This window comes from Fusarium falciforme, chromosome 1, assembly GCF_026873545.1.
Source record: "Fusarium falciforme chromosome 1, complete sequence".
NCBI classification, from domain to species: domain Eukaryota; kingdom Fungi; phylum Ascomycota; class Sordariomycetes; order Hypocreales; family Nectriaceae; genus Fusarium; species Fusarium falciforme.
The window spans coordinates 5138911-5151151 of record NC_070544.1 but is presented as its reverse complement, the minus strand read 5'-3'; the positions used below and the strand labels follow the sequence as shown (position 1 = coordinate 5151151).

Genomic DNA, 12241 nt, shown 5'->3' with positions numbered 1-12241 from the left:
ATGTATGTACCAGAATAAGATTTATTTCCATTATCTCGGATGGGCGCAGTTCATGTGAAACTTGTATAGCAGGAGGGTAACTCGGTTCAGTTCAGCACAGGTTCCCAACCTTTGCGTTGCACAAAATCTCTCACCCCCTCGTCCTTGAGAATGTCAGCACCTCGCCGTCCCGTCACAACACTGCGCTCATATTCGGCGCCACGAACGTAGAATGGATAAGACAGGCGACCAGTTGGCTTGTCCTGGGCCTCGCCAGGCCCTGTCTCGTGGGGTTCTACATGATTGTCTGACTCCCAGCTTGAACGACCCTTGGTTCGCTTCTCAACGAAACCACAGGCCGATCGGTCCATTGAAACATACCATCGACGCTGGTGGACGCTGCCAATGGTATTGGAAGCCCCTGGGTAGGCGTTTGTTAGACGGACTTGTTCATCCTCGAGCTCGCGGATCTCACGTTCCATCGCAGACAGCTTCTCTGCGTTTGCGGCTGTATCAACAGTTACGGGCACGTCTTCGCCTTTACCGTCTTCACTCTCACCCTCATCACTTGTCTCGTACTGTGGCTGCGGAGCGCCTCTACCCTGACGACGGCGTTTAGTTCGAGGCGCCCGTCCACTTTTTGCCCTCCCAGCCGCGTCCTCTGATTTGGTGAGGCGGAGGTTAAGAACGTAAGGGTCCGGTAAGCGAGAACCGTGGAGGCGGATGCGGATCTTGCGTTTTTGGAAAGCGGCGTGTAAGAGGACTTGTGGTGTTGCTTCGGGCGATGGATCTGGTGATGATGGGGGTGATGAGGGATCGGATGGCGGTGAGTGCTTGCTCTTCCTGGGAAGTATTCTGTATGTTCCCGTATCCCATATGAGTAATGAGCCTGTTGACGATGAAGCAGTTTCTATCAGATGGTTCTAAGGCTGGCGTCAGTCTTGTCTTGGCTCACCGTCACCTTGTCGGGCTGAGTTTGTGGGTCTAGGAACATACCCAGAGGCAATGAATCCGTGTCTCGGTGGCATTTCGATTCAGTCTAACACTATTCGGGTCACCCGGGAGGCCGTACATGATGGCCCAACTGACGCTGCTCGTCTCGTTGATCTGGAGCCGGAGATCATAATGCGTGCCAGCAATGGGGTGGTCATGTTGATGAATGACAAAGTGAGCACCTTGGGGGTTGCCTACGTTGCTAGAGTAGAGTGAGGCATACGATGAGATAGAAAGCAGTGGGGATGGTGTTATAGCGTGTTTGGAAAGGTGAGCTTTGAAATGGGAGAGGTGGTCATCTATGGTAGATGATCCTGACTCGATGTCGGTCGTGCTCGGTAGTGGGAGAGGGATGAGGGAGGATTGAGTAGATTGGGTAGTAGATGGAGAATCTAGTGTCCATTCAAGGTTTTTCTTCTTGATGAATGGGTTGGGTATGAGATTTGGGCTTGGGGGTCGTTTCTTGGTCATTTTGTGTTGATGTTATGTTGGTATAGAGTTGACACACAATTGGCCAGCGTCAGGCCGTCCACTAGGTGTTCACAAGATCTATGTACAACCTGAAATCCCACCCCGATTTCACTGAATCGCTTGAAAAGAGAACGGAACCCTACATCCTACGCTCGAGAACAAAGACTTGTTGATTAGGTATGCAATTTCAGGCCTATCGATCCATTGCCTCTTTTCATTACCTGGGGATGCAGGGTAGCTCGGCTGGCCCACTGGATAGGCCGAGGGCTGTGGCGAAACGCAGCGTCACTGTCACATGGCAGGTTTCCCCGCCCAAAAAGATATGGACAACGGCGGCGGCGATCCGCGGGAGAAGAGACCGAGAGCGAGGCAATGAATGGAGGTCAGCCTAGGCAATTGGATTACGGCAAGCACATGGGTGTTATTCTCAGTTCTTTGATATTCATGTTCAATGAACAGAAAGCATGTCTAGACTCCTACCGTCGAACAAGTTCTTCAACACACTCTTCTTTGCCACATTTCCTTGTCTTCATGATACTCAGCTGCAATTATTAAGCATTCACGACTCGCGCACCATCCTCCAAACGGCAAAACCGGTGAGAGCAGAGCATTATCGCGCGCATATCATATCAAGCGGGGCGGCAGTGCCGAGGTTGGATCGGTCGTAGCCCCGGGCCCCGTTCGCCCCCCCCCGGATTTCTCTGCGCCTCTCCTTCCCTTTTAGCCATCACGCTCGTCGCCATTCTATTCCGTCCCCACTTTTTATCTTTGCCAACTTCAATTCTGTCGCGCTTTCCCCCCCGGTCGGTCCCCTTTGGTTTTCCATCCTCTCCCTCCTCATCCGTCATCATCACCCAGCGTCCCATCAGACAAAATCCTTCCATTGCCTGCACCTCTCGAGAGAACGACGGCCGCGACGATATCGACGTTGGCAACGGCTGCCCTCTTCGTACTTCCCGAGGCAACTCCGTTGCCCCCGCGCGACCGCGGCAACGCTAGCTGAGGCTGGAAAAACCACGGAGTCAGCCTCCGATCTTGCGTCCGGTTCACCTCCCGAGGTCCACCACCAAAACGTCACGAGGAGCGACCAGCAAAGGCGCGACCTAGGCGGTTCAACATCTAGATTTCGCGATACATTTCTCCAGGGTCCCCTTCTCCCTTCTTTAATCTTCCATCATGGCGTCCCCGCCCAAGCCCTGGGAGCAACCTGGCGCGGCTACGACTGCAGCTGGTAAGTCAGGATAAACATTTCCTCTTCACCAATTCCATCTCCTCTTTGGTTCACCTGCGCCTGCTTCCCCGCGTCTATGCGCCTGCGTGCTGACCCCTTCGATCCTAGCTGCTTCAGTCTCGCCCTCAACCGCCTCTGTCACATCGACTACCGACTCATCCGCACCACCTCTCCCTAACCGTCCTTCATCCCTCACATCCACTGTCAACCAGAACGCCGCCAACTATAGCCGTATGGCTACCTCTCCCTACAACTCCATGGGCGGCGCCTACTCGTCGCCCTACTCAAGCCCTTACTCAAGGTTTGGCATGGGCGGCTATGGCGGTGGCATGTACGGCGGCTATGGTGGTTATGGAGGAGGCATGTATGGTGGTATGGGTGGCGGCATGTACGGAGGCATGGGTGGTGGTATGGGCATGCCTGGCGACCCAAACAGCTTGACGAACAGCTTCAACAACAGCACCCAAGCTACCTTCCAGATGCTTGAGGGCATCGTCACAGCCTTTGGCGGCTTCGCCCAGATGCTTGAGAGCACGTACATGGCTACCCACTCGAGCTTCTTTGGTAAGTTGACTTGTATCAAGAGCGGGCGCGGTAACTAACAATATTCAGCCATGGTCTCTGTCGCGGAGCAATTCGGCAACCTTCGAGATACCCTTGGATCAGTACTGGGTATCTTCACCCTCCTTCGCTGGATCCGGACACTGATCGCCAAGATCACTGGTCGGCCACCACCCGCTGATGCGATGGCGCTCACGCCAGCTGCCTTTGCGCGCTTCGAAGGCCGCAGCATGGGACCTGACGGCAAGCCCCTCCCTCCCAAGGCTAGCAAGAAGCCCCTGCTCTTCTTTGTCCTGGCTGCCTTTGGTATCCCTTACCTCATGTCCAAGATGATCAAGAGCCTGGCTGCCTCCCAGGAGGAGGAGCAGAGGCGTCTCCAGGCTCAGGCACTCGAATCGCAGCAGCCGATGGATCCCTCTAAGCTCGAGTTTTGCAGACTCACTTACGATTTCCTTCCACAGCCAAACACCGGCATGGAGCTTGAGGCGCGCAAGGGTGACCTGGTTGCAGTCCTCAGCAAGAACGACCCCTCCGGCAACCCCAGCGAATGGTGGCAATGCAGATCTCGCGATGGCCGCCAAGGATACCTTCCCTCGACCTACCTCGAAGTCCTGAAGCGCCCGACCCAGGAGCCCAAGAAGCTCAAGGCTGCACCAAGCGAGAGCAGCCGCACCAACTCGCTCACAAGCTCAATTGAGCGACCCGAGGAGGGCAAGAAGGAGTATGCCACGGCTGATGGCATGCAGAGGAGCCACTTCTACTCGTAGACTGGGTTTAATTGCAAGAGGAGGAACCAACCTGGCAACGGAGCAACGGCGCCAACTGTACATGGCAACGGCAGGCTGTACGATTCTGTCTGAAGAAGACTTCGTCTCGATCAAAGACGAGACGGTGGGTGTATTGGATACATTGGGCAAAAAAACATGATTACGGAGTTTTTGGTTTCACGAACATACTAGTTCCTAGCGTTCAGGTTTACTTTGTCTTTTTTCATCCCTTTATAGCAGATACCTCGAGGAGTTGTGCTCCTCGACACTGATAAATATGGACATTCATTCTTAATTCAGCAAACTGCCTACAAGTTGCTACGCTCTCAATAGTGTCACACCCCTTATGTCCATGAAGTTGAACTGGATCTATAACCTTGCAATATCTGGTTTAGCAAAATGAAAAATACTCATAGCTTGGCTGGGTGTAACAAGTTTGACAAGGCTTTAATACGCCAGAACCTCATTAACATGTTGCATGCTATTTTATATTGCTTGTCATGTGCACGAAGGATTGATGAGCTTGTGAACTTTTACAAAATGTCATTGGCTCAATCATAAATGAGGGCCTCTTCACGGGCCTACAATAGAGCTCCGGCTGTCCCCCATGGCCTATCGTGTCGTAAAGACTCATGTACATACATCATGTCTTACTCTCAAGCAAATCCGCCCCATGATAGACATAGCAGACATGACAGCCAACCAAGACATGTTCATTATCTTAAAAATCCGCTTTTCTCCATTTGCGCTTAATTCATCATCCCCTTAGCCCTCAGCCTCATACGCGTTCGACTTGTGCTTGGGTTGGAAGTTGAAAGTCGGGTGGACAGGACCGAGGAACATCTCACTGTAGACATGTTGTTAGCATTTGCTGATCACCGAATGAACTGTATGGGCAGTTGTGTTGTCGTAGCTGTCACGCACCTGATCTTGATCCAGTCTCTAAAGTTGTTGGACGCCATCAGCGTCTCCATCTCGTCTCGTCCCTTGTACTTGGGTGGCCGGTCGTTCAGGCTAGGGGGCAAATACTCCAGCAATCCGACGGGAACATAGCGATGAGCGAAGCTCAGCCACTCGAGCAGGAAGCGGCGGGTGAAACCGATGCCGAGTTCATCAGAACCCCAGGCGTCGAGGCCGTAGCGCACAAACTTCTCAATGTAGCCGAGGCGCTCGCTCGACGACTTGTCCAGATACTGACCCTTCTCAATCTCCTCAAAGATCCAGGGCTTGATAAGGGCACCGCGACCAATCATGACGGTATCGACACGGGCCTTTTCAATGTTCTCATAGTACTCGGTATGCGAGTAGCAGTCGCCGTTGCCGAGGAAGTACATGCGGCCGTCTTTGGAGTTGGGGAGAGAACTCTCATCGGGCTCGGCAGCTGTGTCCGTGAGGCTGTCCTTTTGCTTGTTGTAGGTCTTGATGAGAGCGGCACACTCTCCAATGTAGCCCCAGTCAGCCTTCTTGGTGTATCGCTGCTCACGGCTTCGTCCATGGAGAGTCAGGGCAGCGCAACCAGGGGCACCGAGGCGCTCACGATGCTCCCGCGCACCAAAGGCCAGCTTGCCGATGAGCTGGGTAGCCGTGGGGCGGTTGTTCCGGATGCCAGTCCTTATCTTGGCAGTGATGGGAATCTCCCCGGACATGGCGTTCATGCCTCGAATCATGCGTTCCATCTTGCCGTGGTTCTCAAGAAGCGCCGATCCACCGCCGGACTTGAACACCATGTCAATAGGGCAACCGCAGTTGAGATCAATGAGGCGAAGATGGGGGCAATAACGGTTCAGAACATCAGCAGCCTTGGAGACGACCCAGTGGTTGTTTCCTGAGATCTGGGCACCAAACTTGAGATCCCGGGAGTGATCGTAGTCCTCAAAGATGGGCACCGACCCTGGGTTCATCTTGGGAGGAGTGAGTTCCGAGTCGTGGACCTTGAGGAGGGTCCAGTCAGCCTTGGTTCCCTGGATTAGAGGCATTCCTATGGCCATCTCAGAGTATGTCAGCTGAGCACCGAGCTCAACGCAGAGACGACGGAAAGGGAGGTTTCCCTGTGTAGTAAGGGGAGCCAGGGTAGGGGTCTCGGGACCAAAGTAGAGACGTCGCTTCTCAGAAGGCTTGAAGGGAGGGTCGACATAGCGGGCACGCAGATCCTCGATGCCCTCATCGGACTGATTCTTTCGGCGGTTCATGAACTCCTCGCTCAGCTTGGCTTCCTTATTGAGCCAGGTAATGTACTGGTCGGCCTTTGTGAAGTCGGTTCGCTTGCGGTTAAGGTCAATCTTCTTGTCCATGCTGACAATGTTGGAGACGCCAGGTCGCTGCTCCTCGGACTCTTCATCTTGGGGCTCGCCATTCTGGCCGCCATCTGCGGAGGTGTTGATGAGCACCAGCTCCTTTCTTCCGTCCTCGTGCTCAATCTCCTTCATGTGACTCTTGACAAAGCGGCACTTCCAGCCCGAGGGGCAGTGGCCATGAGCCGTAAACACGGGACATTTGCCTTCAAAAGTCTCGACGTCTCCTCGACGTCCCTCTTCGAGATACTTGCGTAGGTCGTGAGAGAGCTTGCATCGGTCGCCGAACTTGCACTCTCTGGGGGAGAACTCGGGGTAGAAAGCTCGGCTGTTGCAAATGCGAAAGGCGTCGTCGAACTTGCCGAAGCTACGCTCTGTGTTCTGGCCCTTTTGCTTCTTCTTGTCCTTCTTGCCCTTGCCAGACTTGCGGTCGTTTCTCTCGCCGTTTGCTTCATTGGAAGTTCCGTTGGTAGCTCCACGTCCTTCGGCGGCATCATCATCGTTCACATCGTCGGCTGAGGCATCCTTCAGAGCGGACACATCGACGAGATACCTTGCCATGATCAGCCTAATCGTGCTCAATATCCTAGGGTATGATCGACTTACTCCTTCTTAATGGGTGCGACTCCCTTGGTACGTCCATCAACATGCTCAGTCTTGGAGTCAGACTTTGACTCTTGAGTCTGCTGCTCCTTCTCACCGTTGGCCGCTTTCTCATCCTTACCAGCAGGCGCATCGTGCAGACCCTCTCCGGGCACAGATTGAGATGGGACCGAGTCGTTCATCTTAAGTCTCTTCGAAGCCCTCTCTCCATCATCTGCGGCGACGGTAGTGATGTTGCTGGCATCGGCCGCAACCTCGGCGTGCTGAGGCTCTGGAGTGACGCCGCCCATCTGGGCGTCTGCCTGCTTGCTCATGATTTCAGGGCGCAGGAATAGCGATGAGAATCAATACGCTCTATGCATACGCGAACTAAGCGAAAAGAACCTAGTAGTGGTGAGTGAGGCTGGAACTTGTAAAGGTCAGGGATGTGAGTGTAAGAGTGGGAGTGGGAGTGGGAGGCGAGGGAGGAGTGAGAGGTGATGCTTGGAAGGAGAAAGTAGGTGAATTTCTCGAGGAATTGCGCATGCCGAGGATTCAATTGAAGTAGCTTACCGTTTGATTATCTGACTAATGAATCTGCTGAAAAATCCGCCAGTGTTGACCTCACGTTTGTTATTGTAAAGAAGCGTTTGTCCTCGAAGTCGAGGATCCTACAATAGAAAAAAAATCTCGATTTGATAGACCAAGCTATGGATGCGCTAGAGGCTCCTTCCCACAGCGGGTTTGGTGGGGCAGGCCGCATGAAGTCCAGGGGCAGGTCGGGCAGCGGAGGCAGACATGGACCTGATGTATCAGGTACCCCTCATGCCCAGAGAAACCCTTCAGAGAGTGAGCCACAGGGGTCAAACCTCGCTAACCCTCGCTAAAAAATCAGCAGATACTCGTTGGTTGGTGGAACGTCGCAGTGCCCAAGGTACCGGGGTACATCAGCCTCGATAAGCCCATCCCCCATCTGGCGCCCGCCCGGGGCCCTCGACCCCAGGGAATCTATTGTAAGGAAGGTGGCCGCCGCACGATCACACCCTTCGACATCATCATCACCACCACCAGAACCCACGGCGCGTGCCTCTCTCTCCGGCTCTGGCACGTCGCCAATCCGGCTTTGTTTTAGTATTGTACCTTACTTGTGTTTTGGTATTGTTCATCTCTTTTTGAACTGCATTGCTTGCTGCCTCTGTCCTTGACCGTCCCATCGCCTTACCCCCCACCCACCTCCCTCGATCCCAAGCCAGGCTTACAATCATCTCCCACGGGCAATGAAGAAGGACCTGCGAGAACATGGCGGATTCGGGCAGGTCTTCCGATAAGTCGCCTCTCAAGACCAGGGTAGTGCGAGCACAGAGACCCGTCGGCGCTCCCACAGCAGCGAGGCCTAGCTTTGTCGACGATGATTCCGACGACGACGAGTCGAGCGATCCTACGCCCTTGCCCAGAAGTCATACCCCGGGTCATCTTGCCAGTAAGAGCATCCAGGCCAACCGTCGCAAACCCTCCGACCTTTCGATACGCCAGCGCTCTCAGTCAGCATCACAAGGCGCTTCACAACCCCCTGCTTCGTCTGCTTCGAGGCCAGCTACCAAACCACCACCATCAATCGCCAACGGCGCCGGAGATGGCTCCAGCGACGATCGTCATGCTCGACGGCCCACGGCCATGCGGTCAACGTCGGCAATAGCCAGTCGCACAACTGCCCAAGTCGCGGCGCGATATGGATCCCATACCCCTCGTGCAGTGCGAGGAGAATATACAGCATACCCCCCGCTCCCGGATCCCAGGACGGCGCCCGATGTCCCCGTGGCCCCGGCGTCCGGCATGTACTGGTCCAAGGCGCCCGTGTCGGGTGCCCCTCATACGTGCTTGAGAGCGCATACCACTACTATTACCGGTTCCAACGTCTACGTCTTCGGTGGGTGCGACTCGAGAACGTGTTTCAACGACCTCTATGTTTTGGACGCGGATTCCTTCCACTGGTCCGTGCCTCACGTCGTTGGTGACATACCGGTCCCTCTAAGAGCCATGACTTGCACCGCCGTAGGGAAGAAGCTTATTGTGTTTGGCGGAGGTGACGGCCCTGAATACTACAACGACGTCTATGTTTTGGATACAACGAACTTCCGGTGGAGTAAGCCACGGATTATCGGTGACAAGATGCCCTCAAAGCGTAGGGCGCACACGGCATGCTTGTACAAGAATGGCATTTACGTATTCGGCGGCGGAGATGGCGTACGAGCTCTGAACGATATCTGGCGACTCGATGTCACAGACGTCAACAAAATGTCATGGCGACTAGTATCTAGCCCTGACAAGACGACCCCAGGGGCTAAGGACTATCGCCCCAAGGCACGGGGCTACCACACGGCCAACATGGTGGGCAGCAAGCTCATCATCTTTGGTGGCTCCGACGGCGGCGAGTGCTTCGACGACGTGTGGGTATATGATGTTGAGACACACGTATGGAGAGCCGTTCCTATCCCTGTTGCTTTCCGCCGTCTTTCACATACTGCCACCATCGTGGGCTCCTATCTCTTCGTCATTGGCGGCCACGATGGCAACGAGTATTCCAACGACGTCTTGTTACTGAACTTGGTCACAATGACCTGGGATAAGCGGCGTGTTTACGGCAAGGCACCTTCTGGACGCGGCTACCACGGCACGGCATTATACGACAGCCGTCTTATCGTGATAGGCGGCTTTGACGGGAGCGAGGTGTTTGGCGACGTGATGCTTCTGGAGCTGGCCGTGCATGCGTACTACTCGCAGATCAGCCACTTCACCATCGAGGTCTAGATCACGGCTGAGTGAACTCTTTGGGTATTTTAGTGTGTTTGTACTTGGTTTTACTGTCTACAGAGGGTTAGGTCGAGCGGATATCAAGAGATGGAAGCGAGAGCCTCGGGGAAAAAAAAAGAGGTATAGCAGGGAGTCGGTGGTATGAGTCCTTTTTGTAGATGAATTTAACATGTTGGCTATTCCCAAGAGCAGACATTTGTTATACCAGCCTGGTGACTTGCGGCACATCTTGAGCTTGTGTTCTGGCATGGAGAATGGATAGATTATAAGGAGGGACTGTACGGAGCTCTACTTTGCTTCAGAATATGCCGTCCTACTCTAACCTTGCTCTTCGTTAAACGTATGAAGAGATGCCAATGTGGATTTGTAGAGGATAGCGAACCCATTGGTACTCTATAGTAGTTTGTCAAACAGCGTAGAATGCCTATTCCCTTACTCTTGAGCACGTTTTGCAGGCACGTGTACTTGTTGGTATGGTGTTTTTTGATATCATCATGTCTACTAGGTATGATACAGAACAAATTCGAATCATTTCAAATCCGCCGGGGCCAATCGCCACCCGAGGTCATTGCCCTTTGATACAAGTTCCCGTGCCCCCTTTTGGCCCCCTTGCTTGCGTCCTATTTTATACAGGTAGGAAAAAATGAGAGGTTATTTGAACGTTGGTTTGTTGAGTGAGGCAAGGCCTACCCTTTTTACCAAGAACTATTCTGTTCCTTGGCAGGTAATCATGAAACTCCTAATGTCTCCCGCTGTCATACCCATTCATACTGGGTCCAATTCCGCCGTTCCCTCCTCCTATGATATAGCGCCGATTGGTTTGTAGTTCTTTTTTATTAGATGTGATTCGTAGGGTGTTGGTCGATGATGTGTGGTTATCGAGCATATGTAGTTGCTCAGAGGCTCTGGCCGCTTAGATCTTGGTCTCGGAAGCCTTCTTGGCAGCTAATCGTCGCTCCTCAGCGGCAACCATGTCTGTTTTACTCAATTAGCCTCAAGCTCGGTATTTCGGATGTCATTGTGACTTACCCTTCCAAAGATCCTGTCCCTCGTACTCCTCCTTGTGGATCCTCTTCTCGATGAGGTGCTTGTGCTCGGGATCATCGGGATCGATGACCATGACAGTCTGCCAGCGGCCGCTGCCAGACTTGGCGTCGTTCATCTCAAAGACGGCCGAGATGATGAGGACGGCGAGGGTCAGGCCCTGGGCGTAGACACGGGCCTGGACGACCTTGTTGGCCGTGTTCATAGGGGAGCGGCTGACGAGGGCAAAGGCGAGGCCCATGGAGGCGAGCCACGAGATGAAGACGATGGAGTAGCGGTTCTCCTTGCCGTACTCCATGAAGCGCTCGTAGGCGGTCTGGTTCTCGCGCGTGATCTGCTGGACGCGCTGGGTCTCGTCCTGGTAGAAGTTCATGGGGTTCTGCTCCTTCTGGAAGGCCATGGACCAGCGATCGGCGTTGATGATGGCGCCAAAGGTACCGGCCGAGGTGACAAGGAAGGTCCGGAAGGGGATGGTGAGGCCTCGGAAGGCTGCGTATCGTCGCGAGGCGAAAAGAACGCCTCCAACACCGACACCGATGCCAATGGTGCCTCCGATGAGACCGCCCTTGACGACAGCCGCGTAGTGGGCCTCTTCCTCTTCCTTGGTGAGGATCTTCATGTTTGCGGTAGTTGGTAGAGTATTGGAGAGATGGTTGACAAGTCCAATTCGTACGAGAAAGCTCGCGTGCGGTCCTTTTTAGATTTCGAGACCTTGGCTGTAGCTTACCCCAGAGAGTGGATGAGGTCGTAATAAATGTCGTATGATGGTGATGAGGTGGTTGCAGTGCCCGCGTGCGGTTCAGGCTCAGCCCAGTGTGGGTCAATTGCAAAAAATGGCTCTCGGAGAGTTATCAAAGATGGCCGATTTGATATGGATGCGTCTGTTGATGCGCAGGCTATCGGTCTTTTTATGAGCGATGGTGTTTTCGATGAAATACAATTCTTCGCGTATCCCGAAATGACGTTGAAGATGACAAAAACCTTGACAGTCTCGTGTGCCGTCGTATGCGAAAAAGAGAAGGAATCGACACACACACACAGTTCTTGTCTTTCGCTGTGAATGACGACGGGTTTCGGCAATGAATGATGTCAGATTCTTCCGAAGCCGTCCGTTGCAACCAAGACCGAATTATGACCGAGACGCCGAGGGCTTTAAACTTTTTGGCTCGAGGGAGATGGAAGAGATAGGCGCAGCGCAAAGAGATGGATGCCGAATTCCAACGAGATTCGTGAGAATGAGCAAAGAAGAATGACGTCTCGCTGATAGAACAGGAGAGTCAATATATATCATCCCCTTAACATTTGTTGTCTCTCTCCCCTCGCTTTGCGCACGCACGCGCGCGCGTGTGCGCGTGTCGTACCAAAAGTCTGCCCATCTGCTGATGTCGACATATTCCTCGACAAAGACAGTCTCGAATCCCCAATTCCTACTTTACCCGCGACAACATGATATTTTTAAACAGTGCAAGCCCGATCCAGCCGCTGGTCGCCGCCGTCTTGGTCCCCGAAAT

General features: G+C 53.6%; 5 protein-coding genes across 5 annotated transcripts; 2 read left to right on the top strand and 3 right to left on the bottom strand.

Annotated features, from left to right (window-relative positions):
- Positions 1-86: 86 nt before the first annotated feature.
- Positions 87-1443, bottom strand: NCS54_00145700 (LigD-N domain-containing protein; the record flags this gene model as incomplete). Its single annotated transcript, XM_053147083.1, has 2 exons — positions 87-902; positions 976-1443. 2 exons carry the CDS (start codon positions 1441-1443, stop codon positions 87-89), a joined length of 1284 nt encoding a protein of 427 aa, XP_053003058.1.
- Positions 1444-2619: 1176 nt separating this feature from the next.
- Positions 2620-4002, top strand: NCS54_00145600 (Peroxin-13; the record flags this gene model as incomplete). Its single annotated transcript, XM_053147082.1, has 3 exons — positions 2620-2674; positions 2783-3238; positions 3287-4002. 3 exons carry the CDS (start codon positions 2620-2622, stop codon positions 4000-4002), a joined length of 1227 nt encoding a protein of 408 aa, XP_053003057.1.
- A 765-nt stretch (positions 4003-4767) lies between these two features.
- On the bottom strand, positions 4768-7210 carry NCS54_00145500 (TRNA-dihydrouridine(47) synthase [NAD(P)(+)]; the record flags this gene model as incomplete). Its single annotated transcript, XM_053147081.1, has 3 exons — positions 4768-4849; positions 4927-6846; positions 6900-7210. 3 exons carry the CDS (start codon positions 7208-7210, stop codon positions 4768-4770), a joined length of 2313 nt encoding a protein of 770 aa, XP_053003056.1.
- A 964-nt stretch (positions 7211-8174) lies between these two features.
- NCS54_00145400 (Hypothetical protein) lies at positions 8175-9683 on the top strand (the record flags this gene model as incomplete). The annotated part of the gene is made up of 1 exon (XM_053147080.1): positions 8175-9683. The coding sequence occupies one exon, from the start codon at positions 8175-8177 to the stop codon at positions 9681-9683; it is 1509 nt and encodes a 502-aa protein (XP_053003055.1).
- Positions 9684-10599: 916 nt separating this feature from the next.
- NCS54_00145300 (Hypothetical protein) lies at positions 10600-11349 on the bottom strand (the record flags this gene model as incomplete). The annotated part of the gene is made up of 2 exons (XM_053147079.1): positions 10600-10661; positions 10716-11349. 2 exons carry the CDS (start codon positions 11347-11349, stop codon positions 10600-10602), a joined length of 696 nt encoding a protein of 231 aa, XP_053003054.1.
- Between the last annotated feature and the right edge of the window lie 892 nt (positions 11350-12241).